Source organism: Hyposmocoma kahamanoa, unplaced genomic scaffold (genome assembly GCF_003589595.1).
Source record: "Hyposmocoma kahamanoa isolate Upper Pololo Valley unplaced genomic scaffold, ASM358959v1 64, whole genome shotgun sequence".
In the NCBI taxonomy this organism is placed as follows: domain Eukaryota; kingdom Metazoa; phylum Arthropoda; class Insecta; order Lepidoptera; family Cosmopterigidae; genus Hyposmocoma; species Hyposmocoma kahamanoa.
Window position 1 is genome coordinate 1,206,570 of NW_020653852.1, and position 26,832 is coordinate 1,233,401.

The 26,832-nt window shown below is 37.7% G+C and overlaps 1 protein-coding gene across 1 annotated transcript in view; it reads left to right on the top strand.

Annotated features, from left to right (window-relative positions):
- LOC113230622 (putative transcription factor SOX-14) overlaps window positions 1-26,515 on the top strand; it is a 66,810-nt gene extending 40,295 nt beyond the window's left edge. Inside the window, exon 2 of the mRNA XM_026464618.1 lies at window positions 24,062-26,515. Coding sequence (XP_026320403.1) covers window positions 24,062-24,781 — 720 coding nt within the window. The 3' untranslated portion in view covers window positions 24,782-26,515. The remainder of the gene's footprint in view (window positions 1-24,061) is intronic.
- Window positions 26,516-26,832: the final 317 nt, after the last annotated feature.

Here is a 26,832-nt window from a genome sequence, read left to right on the forward strand (position 1 = left end):
CAAACCTCTGCCATGTGAATACACAACGCAAAAACACCACGACAGAAAACATTAATATAGATTTACTTATAATAAACAAATGTTGTTACAGGTAAGCATGAGACGCATACGGCAGCTCCACCGTTACTTCGTAAGTATGATATAAATAATACAAAACACCGGAAATTACTTTTCTTACCCACCTATCGCTCCTGTGACAATCTACAAATGGACGATTATATTTTTGGCACCTCTAAAAATTCCTCGATCACATTCGTCGTTTTATCGCGATCTCGAATACGATTGTACCTAAAACAGGGGGTTCAATGTCCTCATTATCAGTCTCTCTCGCGAATAATATATGGAACAATATATGCGTGTGATTTTGCAAATTGTTTTCGTCACACGATTGCGTCAACTGTTTGAAATTCAGATTCGAATTTTCATAGAGCACAATTAAAACTGGGAGGCAGGCAGAGTGTGACGTATCGTACTGGTAAGGTTAAAGGTAAATAACCTACGCTGGAGTGCCGCCGCGGATTGAGCTATCCAACAATTTAGGTGCTCACGAGGATAATTATGAGATTAAACATTCAATCCTCGACATAAACAATCGGCACATAATATGAACGCAAGAAATTTCAAAGCCTCTTAAGATGGTGGGGATGGTGTGGACCAAGGCAGGGTTAAAGGCGAACAACCTTCGAGAGCATCGCTGTTAAATTTTAGTAACGTGAGCAATCACATTTTATTTCAAACCAGCTATAAATTGAGCAAAAAGTTATTATTGCATTTAAAAACTTGATTTACGCGTTCTGCCTGGCGGTGCTTGTAGACACGGTATTATTACTCATCTGATATGAAACTATGACGTGTTGATGATGTAATTAGTCAATATTTTTAAATGTCGAGATCTGCTTTAATCTCTTGAGCTATTAAAACAGCTACTTCCTCTGTTGATGGTGTCAGGTGATCGCGGGTACTTTGGCAAAGTACTATTAACTTGAAGAAGGACCAACTGCGTCTTAATAAAACAGTAAAGTTAACTGGAAACTGATTGTTTCAAGGCTGGAAAATCGGATGGTTAGTTAGAGTGTTTATTTACACTTTGTGATGTTACTATTTACAAGTGAGCGTCATTCAAACAGGGTTCAGTGACCCTGCTATCTATGTCGCAGCGCGTTCAGCATCGAATGTTTTCGCAGCTGTTTTCCGTTAAGTTTAACTGCGCGATGATTTCTGCTCGCTACACTAATCGCCACTAATTTGTCTCGTGAAACTACGCAGTTTAACAAAAAATTTAGCCAGCATTGCTTCTTCAATAATAAACGTACGCAGACCATCAATACGTATATAAATATATATCGTCATGTTTTTTGTTTACCACAGGGGTAGACAGAGATCCTTACAAAACTCTCTTACTTTTTTTACATTCATCAATCGTTTTAGACAAGCCGTATTATTCTTCTAATTACGTACTGCAAACTTTTTTAGAACAGTTTCGATTTTACATAAAATGTGAAAATGTTCTACGTAATCTTCGAATGTTGCCTTACATATTGGCTTTATTAATTTCTTTCTCCACACCACTCTTTTATTAACCCGCTTCCTGCGCCGAAACCTTCTATAAAATTTAAAACCTTGTCGCTAAATATGTAATAAGTAGCGTCGTTGATATTTCCAACACTTAAGGCCCCTGAAATAATGCCCTATTAATTTCTGTCATCAATATTCGCATATTGACGTGTGAGAAATTATCTGTTTGAAATTCCGCATGACAACGCTTTAAATTAACTTGTAACATGAAATTGGTTTTGTGAATCTGCTGAACATTCGCATGATAGCGTGTAGTGTGATAACCCAGAGCGCATTGGATACCACATGTCTATCGCGTTACACTGCGAGTGTCATACTTGAATTATCATTTAAATGGACCCAATTAATTTGATATTCATGTTCTTAGATAATGGAATCACAAAATTATGGAATCGTTCAACAATTGACGTGTTAGTTTTAAATTTTTGTTGACTTTTGACGTCAATGATAGCATTCCAAGTGGAACAAACTTTATTCATAAAAACTCAGTTAATATGGCGACGGTCCAAATACTTAATTGATAGTGCTATTGCTTACGTCGGTATTAAAGTTGAAAAGTACGAATTCGTCGGTAGGCGCAAAGTGCGGGACGGCATTACTGAGCTGTCATTCTGTATGATGTGTGCTTGATGTATATATTAGCTTCGTTTATCTCTGCCCACCAGCCGCCGAGCAAAGCCCACTGTGTCCCATCGATGGACGGTTTAATCTTAACGTTCTGTGTGCCATTCATTCAATTACGATTTTCCTCTTAATACCGCAGTTTCCCAAAAATCGAGTGAAGTAAAGAAATGGGAAGAAAAGTATGTCCTTGCAATTGTTTTTTCGTAATAAATACTTCTTAGTGATAATAGAAACGTCAAGTGACCTTCAAAATAGATCAACCCCGTCAGTTCCCAAGTTTGTTTTAGATTGCATTACATGAAAGGTGTTTAGTTCTGCGTTATCGCCAAGCGCAGTCGGTCGCTCGATAAATGCCTTATGCCATGACAAATTTAACTTTGCAGCTTGTTGGTCTGCAAAGGTCTGTACCTTAAAGTACATAAGGCCCAAAATAAGGTTTCGCAATAACAACGTAATCACGCTATCGCTCAATGGGGACGTCTTGGATTGATGCTCTGATCCGTTCGAGTAGGTGCTCAATTCGTGATAAATGTTTATATGTTCTAATGTTATTTCAGACGTAAGTGCTATTAAAAAGCAAAGTGTGATGACTCCAATGAACCGATAAGATTTCTGTTAAAAGCATTTTGACGCTATTTAAGGTATTAAACGGTGAAGTTTGACAGAAATGCGTCTGCAGCCATCGTGACCATCCTATCACCATACCGCATATTTATTTGGTCAATCGATAAAAGCTTTTAACTTACCTGTATTACAGTGAGATATTTTCACTAAAGATTTATTATGAGTTAAAGTCGCGAGCGAAGCATTAATCTTCTGTAGTAATGCTCGACTAAATTGTTTTAAGGAAGGCGCGTCTGACAATCCATTTAGAGGAAAGCTCTTTCGCGATATAAAAGAAGTTATTGCTAATGAAGCGTAAATAATCCAGAACATCGAACGAACTAATGTTTAGAATTTTAAGAGCTCATCGGATGTAACTCTCGAGAGCCGTGCCTAATTCTCCCGAGCAATTCCTTTAGCTGGCAATATTTCAAGAGAGCACTTAACATTATTGACATTAGACGCGAGAAATGAAATATATGTGCCAAAGCAAAATTATAATCCAGCCGCAACTTGCCGCCTGCTCCATTCATTACGTTGTTAATGCGTTGATAAGGAGTTTTAAATCAACATGTGAATGTCACACACAATTTGACGTCATTTTACTTTTTAACACTGAAAATGGGTATCAATGTACCTGTTACCGGTAGAAAACATTTGTTTGAATCTGCCATATGGCTATTGATATGTAATTGGTCAGCAAGACAGATTATTCAATTTAGCAGCATTTCGAATGTGTGTATTAGAGCTACTGTTGAATTCCAGATGTATCGGTGAAAAATTGCGTGGACCATATTTCGGTGTAGCGAGCATTCGAATCGCGATCTCCGAAACCCCTATTTACGTTCGCAGGTATCGCAACAGCCAGCGAAGTTTTTATGTGTACGTTTTGTATTATTTCTGTGAAATTGGAAGCTGCACATCTGGTGCAGGTCGCCGGTCGAGCCCGCTTTTATAGCCCTGTTATGACTGCAATCCGATTCGTGGGCCCGCACGTATTTTTACTTATTTTGTTTATTAACGCACTGTGTTTCGTTGCGGTAAATTAAATTTTGTTTTCGGGTGTACCTTTGGAATATTCACTTTGATATTTCATATTGTTATTCCTTACGCCTCTCCGAAATGAAAAAACTACCGTTTTAAAAAAGCCTTATAGTTTAGCCTTGCAAGGACCAAATTCAATTTATCAGTCTCAGATATTGTGTTGAGTACGTGTGTAGTTATAGGTTTTAGTTGTAGTTGAAAGCTGGAAAAGGGCAACATTTCTCAAACCACGTAATATGATTGCAAGGGCAGCCTTTTTGACGCGTTGCCGTAAGGGGCGATTTCATTTCTCAAAGTAACTCTGTACGAGATGCGAGACGCCTGTCGGGCTCTATAATGTTTGTGCAACTTGCCATCGCGTTCACTCGTCTATTCATGTACGATATATCTTCTACGTTTATTAAATTTAAACGAGATTGTTTTCGCAATATAAAACGGGACTTATTGACTAGAAAATTCACTTCAATTTATCAGTATACAAAATGCTGTTTTCCATTGATTGAGGATCCAATGACGCTGAAGTGGGTCGAGGTGCGGAAGCGACTCAGAAATGAAAAGCATTGAACTGGATTACAAAATTATTTACCTTCAATGACGCTTGGTCCATCTGAAGTAATGCACATAAACCACTATATCTTTTATTGATCTCGAATGTGTTTGTTAATTAATTCTAAAAATAACGTATTCTCAATAGTTAACGTAGCACCGTGATAACGTCAAGGTTGACGGTTGAATAACCTTTGCACAGATATGTAAGTTATATCTGTATGTTATTTATACGTAGACAGTGTAGGCATACAAAGAACTTGCTGGTCATATACAAGTCACATAGATAAACTTACAACATCTTTAGTATCTCTTGCGAGTTCGTAGACTTTTCTTCAGAGTTTATAATGATTATTGTAATTGTTTAATTCTCAGAGAAGTAAAAAAGCCACGCCGCAAAACAAAATGTCTATCTCCGATAACCGTTTTTTTATATTTCATAATTTTGAGTCATACCTAGTAATACATCATTTCTCTATCATCCGGTATTTGCGAATAAAGCGCAACGCCGGTCGGTCTGCTGTAGCTACTGCTCACTTCTGTTCTGACTAAATCTCCATAGTCAAATTATTCACTCTCGCAATCCAAGTAAAGCCCCCTCCCAGAACCGCTCCAGCCTGCTCGTGTAATATTAAATTATAGTGGCCCAAGTAAGGCATTTCGAAATGGAAAATTGTATCCAGTAGTACGTTTTGTAGACCATCCGTTAAGAGAATTCTTTAAGTATTAAATATAATTTGTTTTGAATAAGTTCCTGTTTTGAAATTCCGTTTGCTCTTTGCTGCCTTAATGGACCGAATACAAGAGAAAATAAGGCATTTTGTAATGCTAGACTTTGCAATCAACAATTTAGTAACATAAGTGGTGAAGAGAAATGCAAACCTAGTGCAAGGGTTCAGTTTTACATAGACCACAGTTCTTTGTTTTCAATTGATAAGAATGTTAACTTAAACACACGGACCAATCTATGAGAGCACACAACGTTATCCGAGTTAAAACATGGAGCAAGCGAGCGTCGTCGGCTCGAAATTGTGAAATATGAGAGGGGATTACGGTGTCATTCTGTTGGCTGCTGGACAAATTTATCGCATTTCGGTTTGTTAACAAAATTGCTAAGCAAAATGCCCTTTGCGAGAAAACTAATAGCGTTTATCGAAAATCACTAGTATTCAGCGTCGTTCTTAAATTTTGAGTGAAAAGTCCAGATAGAAGTGTAAAACCGACTAGTACAACCGCCTATAATGTCAACTTGGTCAGCATTTAATATTCTTTGTCAAAAATATATACAATAAATGAAGCAGCGACGCAATGCATAAACAACACCAATGTTCCGAATCTTTGCTTTTAATTTATTCCCTTTCCGTTCCCGGAGTGGACGTTATTTCATTCTGCGTTAAAGCAACACGTTTATGCTTTTATTACTCAACTGAGGCCTTCAAGACATTGTTACTTTTAAACAGATGGACCTTCGACTCATTTCCGAGAGTCGTACTAAGTTAGTTCGCTTTGTTGGATTGTTTTCCACAGTTATTTGTTCATAGTTACCGAATCGGCTACTGAAGAACTTCGCTATCGCCCAGTTTCAACCAAATCTTAATTACTCAAGTGATGTGCAGTTCTTTGGAGATTATTTAATATTTATCAAAGCTTCAAGTTGAAAAGTTGGTAATATAACACGTGCTCATGGTGCAGTAATAAAGCGTATCTGTTGTTTATGCGCCATCAAAATGAAGATAACACCGGCTTTACATCCCTGGTTTAAGTTAGTGTCATTGTTTTGCAAGTTACAAGTCTAAGCGACGACATCGCTTCGCTTTACATTTATGAATGTCATTAAGCCTCCCTCGTTTTGAATATTGCATAACTCTTTTCAAATGAACTTTCCTCGCTTATATTTAAACTTCTTGTTGTTTAAAACGTACGTTGCGTACCCTCAGGACCACTTTATGTCCCAAGAATATTCGCAGGTACTCAACATTAGGTAGCTACCAAATGCGGTTCCCGACGGAGCCACGCTAAAAGAACAATCCGACTTCGAAAGCAATAAGCTTCTATTTGAAAACGTCCCAAAAGGTTTACTCTTAAAACAGAGTCCGACTCGATTGTAACCGACATGCAAAGCGTCGCATTTAAAAGAAGGAAGTACGAATAAAATGGGAATAGCTGAAAGCAAACAAGAAAGTTGGCTCGGAGCGCGCATTCGCCTCTTCGAGTTGCACGAAGCAAGTTTTCTATGAACATTATTTAAGTTGCGCCTGAAGAAGGTACTACATTAAACGTATAAAAACGGAGTTCGACGTCGACAGCAGGTCGGTCGAACACTTGCCACCTTGCGCCCCATTCAGAATTTGGTGCATCAACATGCAACACCTGTTAAGGCTTTGTATCAATATTTAAAAGCAGTACTTTAACCTCATCGAAGTGAGCTGCCCAGTTTATTTACTGTGATATACAGTGTAAATTAATAGCGTCTTATGAGAACGCTTAACAAATTAGCCATTCGATTATATTCGCTAAATTTCTTCAGTCTAACCCGCGGGAACAATTTTGACAAATAGTTGGAGGACCAATAAATTCTCAATGAAACCCCAAACTTTGAACGCGACAGCTGAGTTTGAAGTTGGGACATTTGACGAAGTTACACTTAACTTAATTAAAAGTTGAATTAGTCTTAAGTTAGATATTACATCGATTATAAGTGCTTAAGATATTTCCTCTTCGTCTTTGATTCTGATCAGTTTTAAATAAAATTTTCAAATAGTACTCTGTTTTAGTGCATATTTGATGCTAGCCTATTACTTCCATGATTTGGATTTGAAAAGTGACTTGTCATCATGTAGGTTTGATGTATAGTACTACAACTTCATGCGAGTGTATAATAAGTTCAAGGCTTCACTTAAAAAGTTTTGCATTAATTAAAATCGCTTACGTGCTAATGTATTCCTTCGCATGTTCTGATCGTATCATTCGGGTTGTGTTTTTTCAAACGCCCGTGTTAGCCGGTGTACCCAATTATTAAGAGATCCCATCTTCTATGGCGTGCTCTCTTATGTAAATTATTTCTTGTTTTTTTTTCATTGCCTCTTTTATCGCGTACGCAGGTAACCAGTCTTGATTCTGTAATTTACGCAACGCGAAATGTTAATACGGGTAATTTTAATAACGCCCTATATTTTCTCTCTTACGGTTATTTTTGCTCCTTCCTACTTCATTTGTCGATGTAGTTAACGCTACTCTGCTCTTTTTAAAGCACTTTCATTTTTGTAAATGTTTTGGAGCAGTACCTCTCACTAGTGGTAAAGGCATATGATAAAACCTACACTTCGAAGAACGTTCACAACCCGACCGGCTACAGTGACTTAAACCCACTCCTTTTGAGAAGATCTATGTCAAGCAGCGGTAATAAGTTGACGGTGATGATAATCATGACGTTGGTAAACAACAAGTCGGAAAGAAAAAGTACAATTTTAATCACCGAGTTTCCATCAACGTGTCACTAAGCTATTCATTTCTATACTGGAATTGACTTATATTATATCTTCCTCCATACTCGCCTTGCATTTTACATTTATAGTTTCTGATAAAGTCGTCATATAGAATATATATTACAACCATCCTTGCTCTTTCTCTATTATTTTAATGTATATATTTTTATGTTTCAGTTACTGAAACTAAAATTATGCGTCAAGTCTCATATATACACGCTTTTTAGCCGCTGCAGTGCAACATTAGCCTGATAAAGTATTGTGCAGTCCATCGCGGGGCGCAGCGTAACGTATTGTTATGGGCACAGTTATTATTGCTGCGCTTGCGATACGTTGATAAACGATAGTCCAAATTTCAGCTTCCGCATGGTCATACGCTGTTATTTTCCTTAAAAGCCGTAGTAACGGAGTTGCTATCATTTGTATTTTTACATTTATCATGCTACATGATGTCCCACAACTCAGTACTGTTCTCATGTGCTGGTTCAATGTGGTTTCACCTTGTCCTTCTGTAAATTTGAATAGTCATTATCATACAAACTCAATAGTGGCCACCAGTATCGGAACTTGAACTGTCAACCTCTTACAAGCTTGCAGCGTTTTCCCAATAAGACAATCCTCTACAGTATTATTTTATAAATTAATGTATGTACTTTTCGTTCTAGTAGAGTTCACTGCATAGCGGTTTAGGTTTTAACTTGGGCAACGTGGGACATGGACAGCGACAGATTTATGAACCCAGTTGGGCGCCGCCGCCCGAGATGAGTTGGAAATATTTAATGCTCAGAACTTTAAAAAATTTACTTATTTCTTGCAATCTGCATAATTAGCTCCGTCTAGAGAAATCCAAGATCCAAGGTAGTTTTTCTGGCTTAAGTACAATTCTAATGTAAGCGTTTATCTGACTTATGCGACATACATTATAGTACTTGCAGCCTGAACGTTTCTACCGAAATACTTAAATAATGTTTTCATAGTACCCTATGACTGTCATAGCACATACAGTGTACTCGTAATAAATTCAATATGGCCGACAATACTGGCGATTATTGTATAAGTCGGTTATTATTCGGCGAGCATTTATGAATAGTGCTCTATAAATTTTCCGTTTCCTTTTTTACGATGGTTATTTTGTCTGTCAAGTTGGTGGGTACTTGGCTTTGGTGAAGCTTCCTTAGTCTTGTTCTTGTTGTGGCGAACCTGGTTTATTTCTTTTTATTGGCCCCGTCGTGGTTTATGCTTGGCGTGACATTTCACATCATCCCGTCTCTATTAAAGAGAAGGAAGGACTTTGTGGAAAGTGTTAATCTGCTCTTCACAATTTGTAGAAAGGTTGTTATAACAGAAATGCTAAAATTTTCGCGGGAAACATATAATCAGGGATAGCTTTCGCCCCCGCGACGGAAATTGTATAAATTGATACCATTAGCTTTTTGAGATCGTGAAAATTTTGTCCACTATTAAAAATATCAATGAACGACGAATAAATGTATAAATTGGAAACACCGATAGCTCTCTCACATTATTATAGAGAAGAGTTTATGCTGGCCTTAATAGCCTAAATGTGTGTAATTATATGTAAGCAAAACTGGTTTTGATAATAAGTGCCTATTTAAAACCAAATACAAGAACACAATTATAAAACCTAGTAGTTAAACGTGGATGCACAGAAGCGGCGGCAATGTGGGGAGTCGTAAATATCCAAACATTTGTTCCAAAGTGGCAAGGCCTTAATTACATCGTGGTGTCAGAGGTAACTTCGCACTAACCATTGGCAGCTCAGACAATGTCGCATTTCATATTTATAAGTCCTTAAAATTACCGTTAGCAAGATTGTGTCATATATTATTTTCGTACAGAAGACACTGGCAGTAGCACCAAATAAAATATCTACGGATTTCATTATTAACTGTGCCAGTAAACAGCTGGCAGGCACGTGACAAAGAAACGGAAAGTTGCATCTAGCATTATTCATCCGTTACTTTACCAGCATCTAAGTATTAAGAATGTCACGTTTGTTGACTAGTACCTTCACTTCCACGAAGCAAGTATTTACACAGATCCAGGCAGGGGGATCAACAAAGACTCACACTGTTTTATGAGGTAGAAAATTTTAACTCGATCCCATACTTTGCTTTATGATAATAAAGCCATTTATTACGCATGTAAAACTCTTGAACTTTAAAGTCGAGTTGGTGTGTGCGAAGTTAGTGTAAACGCGTTGTTATTCTACATCTCAAATCGCGCTACGTTAAGAAAATATGAAAGAAGCTTCATGTTTTCACTGTTCAAAATTTTATGGACACTTTGAGTGCGCGTGAATATTGCTTTTTATTACTTTTATCTTTCCCCGTATGTGGCGACATTGTTGTTTTTGTTCAATCATTTAATACCGAAGTTAAACATGGAAATTAAGTTTGTTTTAAAATGCCACATAATTGTAGCCGAGTAGTTATAACAGGTATCAATCACAATACAGCAGCGACAAGAAAAGGGCGTGTAGCACAGAGCAGCCAAAGCGAGCAGCTCTGCGGACCCTAACTCCACTGAATTAAAGACAAACAAGAAGAAGAAATATCATAAAACTTGGGCCGTAGCCTCGCTCACTTTACGCTGGGCAAACTTTGAACGCCGAAATATGAACTTGCGACGCTCTAGGATGTTTGTTTGCAACTGACGTTTATCTTACGCAAGCGGCTACATGCCATAATGATATTGCAAATTGCATTATGGCTGCACCGCTGTTTGTTCATATTCATACCTTTGGCTTTATGTTCGCGAATATTTTACTGTTTTGGACGGAAATGAGAAGTTATGGTTGTAATGGTAATAACGGGCTCCCGCCGCTCTCTTAGCGTCAGCCGCGCGGGCACAGTCTGCGAACGACTCCTACATCTGCGATGGCTGTATAAATTCTTAATTTCGAGCTGAAGTTTACGTCTTGCACTCTTTATTTTGTTGATAGTTTCCACGTAACGAGTTAACGAAAATGGATGCTAAGGAAATTGCATATGTGGATGCCAACTACAGATCCCGCCGGCGGTGCTTTGTTTAGAAACGTACCATAACTGTTTAAAGAAAATGTAGCTGAATGAAACAAGATAAGTTAGTTTCTAATGTATTTTAATTCTTGGAAGGTTAACGAACGGGAATATTCTTTGTATTTTTCCAAGTTCCAATGAATACTTGCAAAATCCATACTTTCGGCGTAGTTTGGCGATCAGTTGTACGCGTTGCGTGACTTGTCGTTGGGTCGATTCACGTTTGATACAAGATTCAATAAACATTGTGCGGTGGGCATAAAAAACTGTCCGTTGGCAGTCCGCACACATCGCATGCCCGACGTGATCCGCGCTCTAATCAAACATACATAGATTAAAGCCGTAAATGATTTTACCTATTTGTTTTGAGCCTACCAGAGGAAAATAACGACACTGAGGCAATGTATAATCCAATTATCTTATATGTAATTTTTTTGTGAAATCAAGTTTAAACTCAACAAGATTTCTTGCTAAAGATTAAAATTCCGTAGTAGCAAAAACTGTTTCCTCAACTGTGACAATAACGTAGAAAAAATATGACATTGCTAAAATATACTGATTGATCAGGTGACTGCTATCAGTTGCTTAGTTACGTGTAGATAATAGAAATTCAGATTATATGTGAATCAAAAGGTCTTCAAGTTTAACTATTTGCTTATCACTTGAAATCGTCATTTTTTTATTGTATTATTCGTAAGCAGATTCTGGTTTCGTGTCATTGTAAGTGTCAGGTCTGTTATTGGGCCTTTATCGTTGATCTATGGTAACCTTCGCTGCGTGCAGGCGCAGCTCGTCGATCTCGCCTCCGCCGCTCCACTCGAATACATTATATGCAGGAAATCACGATCCACTCTAGTATCCAATTTATCTTCCAAAATCATAATTCTACTGTAATGATATTTTGCATCCGCAATTTTGGTGTTCTACTGAGATAAAAAAAATATGCAAAAAACTAACAACTTTGAGAAACTAACGAGGGTAATAAATAAGTTCAGTATTATAACTGAACATACCTATATTTAATCAAACAAGTTTGTAGTAAAAGTAAACCTGTAGTCAAAGATATTCCTAATACAACTAGTATTAAAAACATATTATCACCTAAATCATCTATTGATTTAGCACTAACAACATTTACTACGAATTCCCGCATGTCACAATTACATCTTGAGGCTCTGTTCTGTACAGTCTAAATGCGTATATCTATTGTGGTGTAAAATATAGCCTCAAGGTGAATTCGCCACTATAATAAACCTGTCAAATCATGATAGCAGCCAGTCAAAGGAAAAACGAATATATATGTGCCGAAATATTTGACTAGTGTTCTTCTTTAAAGTGTTCTAAATTGAACAGTGAAATTTGGACACAGTTGTACATAATTTCAAATTCAATTATAATTAAAGATTAAGCAATGAATAATTATATCTTCATCATATTCTAGAATTCGTTTCACTTTTTGTACGTTGGCTAATTTAAACTGACAACTATTTCACGGTCCAAAATTTTTTTGCTGCCCTTCTCTTTTGTCGAATCTTTGGTGAGTCGAAATCACAACACGCTCCTTGCTCCCTAGAATGTTATAAGTCTGTCTCCATACCCTAGTGGTAATTTAATTTTTTTTAGGATCATTCTAATGGCATACATCGTCGTCTTCATCGCAATAGTTCTATGTTGAAATACAAAGTTCTTTTTTAATTGTAAGTTACGTTCATTAGTGTTGTAATAGGCGATGTACTCCTTTGGATTTATTACAGTCTACCTATTTCCACTTCATTCTCTATTTGTCGACTAGTTGTGTGAGGCTCTTTATATTCAGTGCATTGGTGCAGTTGTTGGCTCACTTGCGCTATTGTGATCATCGTGTTAGAGTAGTCATAAATTAGAAGGTGGCCGCGGGCAAGTTTCGTACGATCGCTTACAGAATCGGCAAGGTCAAGTGTACGCCTCTGGCAACCTTTAATAGTAGGATACAATTTATAACCACTACACTTATAATTTTAACCGGTCCGCTCGTGATAATGTAGCACTGTTGCTGCGTAAGGTCAGAAAAACACTCATTATAAATTTCAGAAAATCATGAAGACACTTTTGGAATCTAAAGTGGTGGCGGTAATATTGACTTTTAACGTCTGTGTCCGTGTTGGTAGTGAATCTAAATCCAATTTACATTTATATTACTTAATTGAGAGTAAAAATTTAACGTGTAAAGGTGTAGCCAAAGTAGGTAACAATGAAATTGTCTTTGTGAACCTTACCGGCCGTGTAATCACGTCCGCGAGAGGTAATCGTGCGGCCGATTATTTTTGTGCGGCGGAAGGCTTGCCCTGTTTGCACAGTAACACAAGAGCCGTGGACGGTAAAACGGACCAAGACCTTCATGAGTATATTTTGTTTGAACGAAGTACTTGTAAAAATATTATTGTCGTTTGTTGTAAATGTATGAGAAATTCCTCAAACATTTAATGGTTTATTGAAAACTAAAAGAAGCATCTATGTGTATAACCTCCAAATTACATACATATGTTATATTGGACCTTTATACCTCACGAGGACAAGTTATTTCTGGGTTCATGTTACGAAATTTTAAAGAACTTACATCTAGAGAGTTCGTATTGAAAACATGAAATTGGATGTTAAAAATCAAAGTAACGCACCATTTTAAGTTCAAAAACTTGTGAGTGTTAAATATAAACGATTGTATTTGCGAATAAAAGATGAACGCAGACGTCAAATGGTGGTCACGTAACTCTTTTTCCAACGGTTTTTAACTATTATTTCAAGTGTTCCTGCGTTTCTTCACTCTTGTTAAAAGCTGATCGAAACAAAAATGCAAGGTGGAGTTGTACTTCCGAAAATAAATTACTTTGACCAAATCAAAATAACAGTCAGAACACATCGTACACAGAGGTCCAAAATCACTTTGCAGAAGTTTAGCTATTACTACAGCGAGATAACGAGACGACTGTATACACGAGGAGCGTGATTCCCCAAGTACATATATGTTTATGTCAGTCTAGTTATGTTAAATAAGTATTCAGATCATCTTATATTATTATGGCAACAACACCTGGTGTCTTAACATTTTCAATATAATATCGATTCTTGTCAATCAGGATTAGTTTGAGATTGGAGAAACATGTTTATACTAAACTCTTAGTTACATTCTGATAAGATTTGAAACCTCGGCACGTTGCAGGAAAGCTCTTACAGCTATTCAAAACACGAATGCTGGCACCATCTAAGTTCAAAGACTTATAACATTCTGATAATATGGACCTCTAACGACGACGTTCTTAATACTTGTCAGAAGCAAATTATGAAGTTTACGTTCGGTGTCGATTTAATCTGAACTTTCCAATGTTAGCTATTCATAGAGTTGGCAAATTCCAAATAATTGACAGGCGGAGTATTAAGAAAGTTTCTGATAGAACTAGTAAGCGTAGCACGGGAGTGCCGCCTCCTTGTGGATTCAACGTCATTTTAACGTTCCACATGGAACAAAGCATGTCTTAAATAACGCTCCAATTCTCGACTGATGCAACTCTTCACCAAGCCCTGATGTTGATTTTAAGTTATTAAAGATTCTGGAACCTCTCAATAATAAACTTTCAACTGACCTTGAAGTAGTTATTAGCACACTTAACATTAATCTAGGTTTGCAAACCGTTATGAAGACACGGTAGTTGTATAACAAATTAAGCGCCGGTACAAAATAATGATTCTTGAGAAATGAAGATTCGGTACTTAATTTATCAATTTTAGAAAATTGACTTTTGCTCGATTGATTCTGGTATGGATGTTCTTTTCTATCTCAAACTTATCTTTATAACTACTAGTGCATGAAGTTCTCTAATTTGGATCGAAGTATGTGATCGTTCTGCACATTTGTTATAAACTGACGAGGCTCTTGCGCTTGCGCCAATTCCTTCATCGAGCAGCGGAAAGTTTTTCTAACCACAAGACGTGATTGTCAGTACTTCGTGCTGAACAATACCTCTCTGATTCATTTTTTATTGTTACATACAATCAAAAATTTGTCTTCTCCTTTGAAACCACGAACCGAGACATGTAGGCCAAGGTTCGTATTAAAAATATATATGTAACGTCACGTACGCCGTAAAGGATTTTTTATTCAGTTTTAGCAATAAATCTCAAATCGCTTAGGCGGTGTTCATTGGAATTCTGCTGAGGTCCGTTTTCAATAAAGGATGTTGAGTGAATTCGTCGAAGGATACGTGTACCTATATGGTATAATCATATCAGAATAGAACCGTTTATGCTAATAGAATTACAATGGATCAAATGAATGAAGATATTTTCATAAATTGTTGAACACCGGATTGAAACAAACAAGTACAAAATATGCATTCGTTAGGCAAATTCAAATAATCATTTATTCCATTGGTAAAATGTTTACACTTGAAAATGTAATTTTTAAGCTACTGTTTTACGTTAAACTCTTGTAGAACTACCACTAACAATAGTGGAGAACATCGTGATGAAACCTGAAGGTTCACAGCCCTTGGAAAACGTATCAAGTCTCTAACCTGCATTGATAACTCATTGCAGAACTTCTCACGTTTTTGTAATCACTTCGTGGTCACCATGCGGTCTTCACTTTACTTCAACTGGCATCACCACGCCTTGTAGTATGTCCTACCCAGTCTTAAGCTCCGTGATTCGATCTCCTATGCGGTGGATGGCACAAACATCATTAACGACGCTTCAAGCACTATATTAAAGCAAGACTTGTCATTATAGAGAACGCTTCAGGTCATACCTTAAGGAGCACGCGATAAGACGGCCACAATTGTGGCCGCGGCAGTACTAGATATACTATTAACAATAAATTATTCGTTAACAACACCGATGCTATTGTACATTGAAACAATAATAATAGGGCTCCCTATTTGGATATCCCAAATTAGCATACTAAACCTACATCCAACTGCGCAAAGGGGTTATGTTTTACACTTACGATTATACCATGTTAATATCAGAAAGGTACTTCTGGTAAACAATGGTAATTTTAATTACGAATCCAACCGCTATCTTCTATCAGAAGATATTTTTGTTCTTACATTTTTACGCTAAGATGATTTTTGAAGAGTTTCGTATCATCCCTGACTTTTAGTGATAGTGAGTTTTCTATCTGTGTACTTGTTTCAACTACGTTCTAGATGGAAGAAACTTATGGTCACATATTCAAGGCCTGCAACGTTGTGAAGGATACGTTCTTTATTACTGCAAATGACCATGAGGTCGGTTACCACTGTCTATCAGGTGATTAGTGTGATCAACAAATAATATACAGATTTTTCATAACAGCATAAAATTGACATTTAGTGATCGGATAGGTATAATAATAGTATATAAACATGAAAATAGTTTTTTTGGCGAAAGGGATTAGTCCTGTGGATGCAACGATGAGGTGATTTCGGGTTAAATTTCAATTTAGGAAATTGCTCGATTATGCTCCAGTGACGTTTCTAGAGCAAGTTGTACCGAAAAAAAGTTGTTTCCAACGAGTGCTATACAGCAGTGAGCGAAGCACATAAATATATAGTTGTAACAACACAAAAGACCATCTGTAAAACAGTTAAACATCAACGCACACGTTCAAAACACACGGGTATCCGTGGAACATAGTTAAAATTCACGGCATGTGCGTATATGAATAGACGATTATGCGGAAAAGGGGTCAAAATAGACGTATATTTAGGAGATCCTCGTGTGTGTGCCCGCACAAAATCGTGACTGCGTTTGAGGGCGCTGGAACTAGACGCGTCACGTGTCGATATTTTCGTGAATAAATATCGAGGCGATGAATATTCTTCACAAAAGTATACATCGCGTTTTCTCAGATCTAAAATCGCGTATATTGGATAGGTATTTTAATTTAAAAAAAACGCATTTCTCTTTTTCTTCCTCCTTTTTCTGATTTCAAAAAGATCTCACGTTGATGATTAAAAAGAAAGAGAAATTTCTCTACTTTTATACATTTGTAAACAGAATTTGACGATTCGTTTTAAATTTATCACGTCGTAATAAAAAAGGGTCGTCCCAAATATATATTAATTACGATCTGGTGTGGATCTTGTTAGCTATAAAATTTGTCTTGTTATTTACGATGTTGATGACACAAACATCTTAATCTTCGTCTAATTTAATTATTATAGTAATAAAGTATTAAATTATAAGCCACATGATGGTTTAATGGCGCACCCCTACGGCGCCATGAGACAATCCTTGAATTATTCGCAATTTATATTCACTTCCTTATGCGGCGATAATACAGCCTTTTCTCTAGGCTTCCTACTTAACATACATCGTGTCAACAGACCCCGCTACTTTACCATGTTTATATTTTTAAATGGTAATTTTGCATTAAAAATACCGTTACTGCTTAATTTTCGATGTTACATTCCTGACGTGCTTTCGCTTCCTCCTATATATTATTTTCATACACTCCGTTCATTTTTAGCACCTTTTATATATGACCTTTCCCCACGTTTTCCTTCACATTTGTGAAATTGTACCTGTATAAATATAACTATAGCACGCTTTTGAATAGTCTGTACTATATGAACCCAAGAGCGTCCCACTACTCGATCGGAGCTTCGTTTGAAAAGAGGGTTTGGGCCATCACTGACCCAAATGCGTGTTCCAAGACTTCGATATGCAATTTTTTTCGCAATGTTTTCCGTGTAATGCTATTAAAAGTTATTTAAAAAGAAATTCTCGATTCAAGAATCCGAATCTAACCTAATAAAGCGCAAGATGTCGTCCAAAAAGCCCAATCTCTATTCTCAAACGAACCCGATCAAATTGCTTCAGTAATAAGGGTCTGCCTTAATAAAAAAAGTTTCATTTCGACTATTGTGACTCATTATCTGCAAACACAAAAGGTATAAAGACCTCATCTGGGAAGCTAGCCTCACTTGGCGTGGTTATTACAAAGAGGGGGCCCTAATCGTCCGCCCTGTACGACGCCTTTTGTTCAGCTCTAAAAGACTTGAAAATGTATAACATCTTCATTAATATTTCGTTGAGCTCGTTGGGATTTCGAGCAACTTGTCAGAAAACAAATGCCTCTTACGACACACTTAAGGTTGTACCATTATAATTTTAATTTTTATTAAGTTGGTACTTCATTTTTGGAGGGAGATTTATTGTTGTCGTATAATAACGAAACGTTCACTTATTATTACTAGTGTCCTGTTTATTTAAAAAATTTATCTATAGAATTAATAAAATATTACACAAACGTCAATAGAGTTCATTTTGCTCTACTGAAATATATATTACTACTGATCTATGATTGTTATTAAACAGATAATATGTCACAACTCAAAGAGTACTCACTTCTTCTCACTTCAGTTACTCATTCCTTTCACGAATGAGTAGTTAACGTCATGACTGTTTAGTGTGTGCTGAGGAGACAGTTTATGTGATTGCCGGCCAGCCTAGCCCAATACAAATTTAAACTTTTCCTTCAACGTCAACCACAGGTATGGATACATTCATAAACGTAATAAGAGTCGAATCATCGTCCTCTCTTTTGAGAAGCAATCGCTCTCCTACTGAGTTAACGTCGCTCTGTAACGAAGCAATTTTCTCTAAATTGTGCAAATCCACAGCAACACAGCAGTTAATTTGTATGCCACTGATCAAAACCCAACAATCCGTTTAAAGGCCGTTGTCTTACTTTAATCTTGTACGTTACAAATATTCAAATGCCTCTGCTGTGTCTATGCAAATGGTTTACCACTTTGTTAAAACGTTTCCTTTTAGGAAGCCATTATTAATCATCTTAAAATCCTTATCTCTTTGACCTCCATAAACGGAGGCGTTAGAACGCGCGAAAATTCCGGAATCGAGCGAATACATCTGGTTAACAACACGGAAACCAATATATCGACCTTGATGGTAAGTCGATACAAACGGTCCTAACGCTTAACGATGTAAAGCTTGTTTATAATGTATTTCATGCACATATTATACATAAAGTAAATAATGTATGTAATGTGTATAATGTATATAGTCTGCCAGCAATTGAGGCAAAAGGAACTGAGGTAAAAACTACCGTGTAAAAACGTGAAATGTAGTATATTTTTTTATGTATACTATGAACACTTTAGCAAACCCACTTACGTCACAGATAATTTAGTCGCTTAGTATATAAACAGATTTGTAGGCATTGATCACGGTTAAGCGCTTAGGGTCGACACTATGAGATTCCGGATTGTGGATGATACCTCCTTTTGACATCGCGGAATGAATAAAAATTAAATACAAGAAAATGCTAAACTGCCGTAGTAAAGTGATTGCTAGGTAAACGTCAAAAATATACCACAACATATTACAAAAATCCCGATATTTCAGAGGAAGGTATTAACAAATCTAAGTGTATTACTTAAAATTTAGGCAAATTCACTCTGCCCGTTCCGATATTTCATAACAAAATATAGATTTTTCAATTTAGCATTTTTACCGGTTGAATAACCTGAAGTATAATAACAATTATTAACAAAATTTAACAATAAATCACGAGGTAACGCATCACTTTCGTAAATTACACGTGAATATAGGTGTTAGCAACAAATCAGAGTGATGAATGTAGAATAATAAGCGTGTGGGAAGCAATTGTAGCTTTATACTAAACATAAGGACTGCACGTGTAGCCGAGACGTGTTCAGAGCAACGTATTATGGTGTTTTGGTAACCTTCCTTTTAAGGAGCCAATGTTGTTATGAGCAGCGCGTCGCGAGCGTCGTCGCCGCTGCCGGTTGAGTCGGCCACAAGGGCAACCACTTCGTTTCCTGAACACGATATCAAATAGAGACTGCTGGGTCTAATACCGTCAACTATATCGCCTTTATTTATTTATTAAAGGACATTCGACAGCATATATTTGCAATTTAAAGTCACAATTTATATATACGTTACTATAATAAGATTCCATTTGATATTCAAAATTTACCATTTACTAGGCTTAAAACTATAGTTTGATGATAGAATACTATGGTAGTGACCCGTTTAGTCTAGTGACGGGACGGATAAGTCGGGTGTTAAGTGACTCGCCTATCCGTAGAATTTGCACTGTCACTCCTAGCTTTACATCGCAAACATCTAAAGGTCACTGCCACTGTGCGGGCCAACCTGGAACATAAGTTGATAAGTATCTTGTGCCTGTAATTTCACCAGCACCCTTAATCTTCAAAACAGGAACGCAGTAATGCCAACGCAGTAATAACAGCTGTTCGACTATTAAACCGCCAATTAGTCATGTTAGACAACATTAGACAACATCACATGCGTTTCTCTGATCCCAAATTAAGTAACCAAAGCACTTGTGTTATGGAAGTCGGAAACAACGACTGTACCACAAACATCCATACCCGAGACTATTTATTATGCTGAAAAGTTAATTTTTCTATATTGACCCAGCCGGGGATGAAACCCGAGACCTCTGATATGTCGTCGATTGTTGTTGTTATTAATGGTGGATTATTGAGAAAACCCACTAGGAATAGAAGTAGCATCGCTTCCAGGTCGAGGCCTTCTTTATCCAACCAGTCTAGCCACGTCGCAATTAGCTAACCAAAAATCAGTAACCCACCATCTCTCAATCCGCGTCTATCTGCCATAGCATCATTTTCAAAGAAACTTCGTAAGAAGTCTGTAATCGTGTCTATATTTCTTACATACACATAAGATTGTCAATAAAATGGTGGATAATTTTCCAATCTTCATTAGGTACTTTTTAATAATAATATATGAATTATGTAGGGTATGACGTCTACTGAAATAGTCGGAATTGCTTTACAACAACTATTTCCAGGACAAATACCGAGAAAGTGCTCTTCGACACGCCATGTATTGTTTGCCGGTTTTTGAACCTGAATCCCTGACTTCGACCGACTGCAATAGTCTATAATTGTAGCTTTTGAAAAAAAAAACCGACTTCAAAAGTTTACTTATTAGTTTTTCGATTTCCATAGGACGCCCTCATCAGACTCTGACTTCTCGGTGACAATAGGGATTGTTACAGACTCCTTTGTACATTTTATATTTTCTTTTCTGATAGTCATAGTGACGGTGATTTGTTGATTACGTGTATTGTGACAAGTGAAAGGTCAACTTTTATTTACGAAAAATAATTAGTAATTTGTGATAGCCGAAACGAACCCGGAACAGCGTCAGAGAGCACTTCGAGACTACTGTTTCAAACAAAAAAAGAATTTTCAAAATCGGTGCACAATTGACGGGGAAATTGGTGAATACATGCACAATGCTATAAAACTTGAGGATTTCCTTCGGTTTTCATGAGGTCCTCTTATTAGATTCTGACTTGGTGGCAATGGAACCATCACGAGAATGCACTCTTGCAAACAAAAATAAAATCAAAATCTGTCCACAATTGACGAAGATATCTGAAAACATATATGCAGCATAATGTATAACATCCTCTTTTTTAAAAATCGGTTAAAAATAATAATGATATATTAAATCAACACAAAAGGATCAGATTTATGTTAAACAAAGACTGATAATCTATATTGTAGGCCTTGTGAGAGAGACCGGAGACCGTAATATAAATAAAAAGACCGTACATAAATTAGACCCTGTATTACAGCTCACCAAGCCCCTTACACTTTAATTCAGATCCATCCATCTATCCATTATTAATCCATTTATACGCCGCACTGTTGGACATGGTGTCTTCTCAGGCGAGCGTTTAGGCTATAGTCTGCTACCTTGGGCCAGTGCGGGTTGGGGACATCACACGGTTTCGTCGTCACGATGGTTTTCTTTGTCAAAAAGCACATGGTAAATTTCAAATTAAATTTTGCAAATAAATTCCGAAAAACTCAATCGCCCGGAGAGCCCGAATTCGAACCTACTCTGCCTCTGCCTCTGAATTAAGCTACCATGGTTCTTAGTAGCAGATCAATTTGTTTAAATTTGTTTGTTATATCGAACTACATTACGTTATAAATAAACATTCAATATCATTTTAAATCTAGGCTAGAATAGGTTTCAGATAGTAGATTAGGGTCGAATACGTCGGTTAAGTTATGACAGTCACCATATCGTAGGTATTCCTATTATAATATTGCAACACAAAATAACAGAAATCCAAGATTACAATATTGCTGAACGCGAAATTTGATTCTCCACACGCCAATAAAACAGTCGTTAGAATATTGTAAGAAACGATTAAAATATATCGAAATGTGTCAAACGGTTTTGGGAGCTAGTTCTCGACAAAACAGTCCTTATTCATAAATACGAAATTTTCAAAATAATGTATTTGGCAAGTAGGAAATTGATTAAATGTCTGTAAAAAAGGTTATATTACTGTTAACTATCGTATTAAGCATAAGCCATTTTACGGCGACGCGAAACGCATATATTTTTCGCTCTTATTACTTAGACAGAAAGCTTTCTCTTACAGTGTAAATGTTTTTTCGTATCCATAGGTGTGACTTTCTTAGGGCGCTGTCCCATTATGTCGTAACGTTTTATTTATCGTCAGACGACTGTCGCGTCTAGCTTGTTCCCATATCACGACTATCTGTCGTGACTGTGTCGTGAACGTTTATTTTATCGTTGACCAACTGTCGTGTTCAGCTGTTTTGACTAGATCGTCACGACAATTTATCGGTTCACAGCAGAATCGTTTGAAGCTACGATTATATGTCGTCACATTTTTATTGTGCCGTTTTATTTATCGTCCGACGACAGTCGTTCTAGCTCTTCCCATTGCCACGACAGTCTGTCGTCGTAATGTCAAAAAAGTCGTAAACGACAGTTAATCGTGCTTTACTATATCTGAACCACTTCATTTAAATATATAAGCCAAAAACTGAGCACACGTAGGCCTAGTAACAAAATTAGTCACCTCTAAAAAACAGTGCACGCAGAGTCGTGATTAATCGAGTCATAGTCACTGCAGTCCGGTTGTAGCCAAACAACAAATTGCCACCGCAAAAAACGAATAATAATAATAACTTCGGTAACCTGTATACGTTTTTCGTGGTCGTGCAAAAAATTGCCTACCTCTATTGGGTTCACCTTGAGACTCAGAGTGGGCGTATACCGAACTTGATTTAGTCGCCATCTGACAAACCCTTTTTTTGTCCTGAATATAAATAAGACGAACAAAAAATATAAAGTCGAGCGAGGTTTTTTCCCCTCACACTTTCCAGAGGGACCGTCGGAGTGGAGTTTAGTGAAAGTAAGATTTGAATAATAAAGGAGAATATTCGCTTATGTTCTTACTGTTTGGTGTTGTTTTTATATTTCTACGTAAAGCGCTTTCGAACATAGTGGCCGGTAAATTTCGTACTACGAAAATATGTTTTCGAATATAGGAACTCTCACCTAGTACTTATTATGTACGTTCTCCATTTTCGTTCGATTTGAGGAAAAACAGACAACAGTATCCTTGTGCAGAACAGCCGTTGTATCGAACGCTTCCTACATGATTTGATAATAACTTCCTGCGTCCTTAAACATCCTCGTTAGCCGATGTTTTATAACATTCAGCCGAGACGCGGAAGTGTGATGGCACGCCGCCACCGCCGACGCGAGCCGCAGCGGGAGAGTACTTCACTCAATGACTGCGGCTTACGAACGTAGTTGAAGCAAGATTAGGTGAAATGGACGCCGAAGTAGGGCACTCGTTACACGAACTAGCGGAACATAAATTACTTTATCTATAAATTTAAAACAAACAAGATTTTTCACTTCAAGATGAGAACTCCTAAACCCCTTATTAACAAAGCCACGTGAGACACCATACACCAGTCGGAAACTAGAAATTAGTTTATTCAATTTACAATTTTCTGAACCGCCATAACTCATAAGATAACATTAATAATAAGGACACAAAGTTAATGGAGTAATGGCTTGCATACTAATTCATTACATTCAGCTCTTTACCAGAGCTGGCGGCGGATCGGACATGCCTGAAATAATAATCGTGCTCTCCATAATTAAACAGATAGCACTGATTTTCTACCTTGAACATAATTCTGCCTTATAATTAAGCTTAAAATGCCGATCAGTTAAATTATTGCAGTTTCCCTGTAAATCGTGACTATGTCTAACCATTTTTTTTTCTTTTGTTCGCAGACCAAAAAGAACAACCCTAATCACATCAAGAGGCCAATGAACGCATTCATGGTCTGGTCGCAGATCAAACGTAGGAAAATATGCGAGCAGACACCTGATATGCATAACGCCGAGATCTCCAAGAACTTAGGACGTGAGTGGAAGACGCTCAATGATGTGGATCGCCAGCCCTTCATCGATGAGGCAGAGCGGCTGAGGCAGCTGCATATGCGCGAATATCCCGATTACAAATACAGACCGCGCAAAAAGACCGCCAAACCAGCGCAGAGGTCTGGCGGCGTCTCCAAGCAGAAGCGTAAGCAACGTGCTGACTCCAACAATAATAAGGGGGTCTCTAGGCGACGATCACGACCTTCGGCTCCAAGTGTGCCCAGTGTGCCCAGCATGCCCGTCGAAACGGCCGCGCCGCCGCTACTGCCTGCTTCGCCCGCATGCTCGCCGGATTCTCCAGAGTCCGCTTGCCTATACGAAGACAATAGCCGTCGTGACCAGGCTGATCTCACCGATCTGTATTCTATAACAGATCTGCTCCCATTCGGAGCCGACTGCGTGGATCTGGACGCCCTGACGACGGAGGATATGGAGTCGTTTGAGACCGCCTCATCTTCATCGGGATCGCACTTTGAATTCTCGTGCACGCCAGACGTGTCTGACATCTTCAGAGAGATCGGCGTGGCTGGTGATTGGGTGGACAACACGTTCCAGTTCTCGTCGTGTTAGAGAGGCGCGGTCGCCTCGGCGTAGCGCCGATTCCACTGATCTCACGCGGCCGGCTCGCGCCGCCGCACGGAGGCTGACGACGCGGCGACCGCTCGCCGTCCCGCGCCCGCCTAGAGAGTGCCTACATCCAAAATGACGTGTCGACATTTGGATTCAATGTACAAAGTTATTTAATAAGGAATCGAGGGTGAAATTTAATTTTTATTGTCAAAAGGCCGCCTGCGGCCTATTCCTTCTTCAGTTGTATTGAGTTCTTCATATTTCGTTTTTGATAGGTATTATGATTTATTAATATAAAAGAGGCGACGAATGAATGCCATCGCTCGTCGGAAGTGCATCGGGTTTTAAAACACAGGCTGTGAGTTGGTTCTCGTTTTAGATCATTTTGCTTTCGTTTACTTTAGACACAGTTGAGATAACTCCAAAGGGCACGTCTCAGACGCATCTCGGTACACATCCGTCTATTGTCCGTCGCCGTATAGGTACCGCACGGCCGCCATTCGCGGTCCAGTCAGGTCGCTCGCACCGCGTTGTCGCGTCCATTTTCTATACGTGTACATTACTCGACTTGGCTTCTAGAGCATTCTAAAACACTAAGTTTGCAATTTCTACGTCACTCGTTTATTTTATTAACCTTTGTACTTTAAGGACGATCGTCATTTACATTTTACGTTCAAGTATCTGTCTTAGATAGATGAAATAGGTATGTATCATTCGAGTAATAGAAAAATAAGACTAGGGTATAGACATATTTGTCTTGCGTTCTATTTACTGTACGTAAGTTCACTTTATACTTTGATGCACACGTAGATGATAGTTCAACAATTATTATTTTACTGTTGGAAGCTAATCGGTATGTCATAGGAAGAATTTCGGAGAGTAGGAAGTTCGTACAGCTCTGGATGACGAACCGCCGCCATTTGACAAGGATACACTATTTCGTGCCCTGTGGGGCATTTTACCTGTTGCTAGAAGCTGTATCCCACTGCGGTGGTGGTGGTGGGTCCCACGTCGTGGACGGTGGAGAATTTCTGGTAAGATTCGTGTCAATCAATGTCGAGCGGGTACGTCTTGCTATAAATATACGTTAGATTGGTTAAGGTAAAGCTAATCTTGTTCAATGGTAAGATATGAAATTTAAAATTGTAAAGTAACGAAGGCACTCAAGGATCGATGTGAAGGGACACTGTTAACTTTCTTATTTCTTTCCTTATCTTCGCTTGTTCTGATTCAAACACAACGTCTATAGAAATATACATATCATCAAACGGAATGTGTTGTTTCGCGGGACGATGGGAATTGTAATTTTGTGGATGGTCGAAACGGTTCGGTTACACTCAAATGTTTTGCTATTTCAAACTCTGTGATTTACTTTATGGATTTTCTAAATTATAAGGTTCTAGTGGAGACTGATATCGCATAGATTAGTTTTAGCAGCGCTAGCTTCTCTAACATTTTTACTTTATAAAACTGAACGTTAATACACGATATTGAATAAATTCAAACGATACGTATTTTTGATAATATTGTCTAACTGTGGATTACATTGTGTGTCAGCTTGCGTGGATTTCAAGCCCTTGACAATTCGTCCATTGGTTCCCAGCTGAACCTCCAATTCCACAGTAACACCGACTAACAATTTGTATGTAATGCTAATTCTGTCAATTCAGTGAAAATCACGTCAGTTATTCAGGGGTTTGCGTAAACATTGCCTCTAGTGAATATAATACATACTTTCTAAAATATTCTCTCTGTAAATTCAATATTATAGTAGATATGTGTCCCTGTTAAAAAGGGAGGGATCCGTTGTGCTCTAAATGATAAGAAAGAAAATGCTTTACCTATATTATATTCTTATAAATATATATGTAAAAAAACGAGTTCGTGTAATACTTAGTAAGTGTCTGCGGAAATGTAATTATTTAAAATTAAAAAAAAAAACAAACGCGTAAAATAAAAAATACATGTTTTCTATACATTATTATAAGGCGACCGAGTAAGTTGCTTTTTCTTGTGTGTCGTGGAGCTATGTTATTATTGACGATTTATGG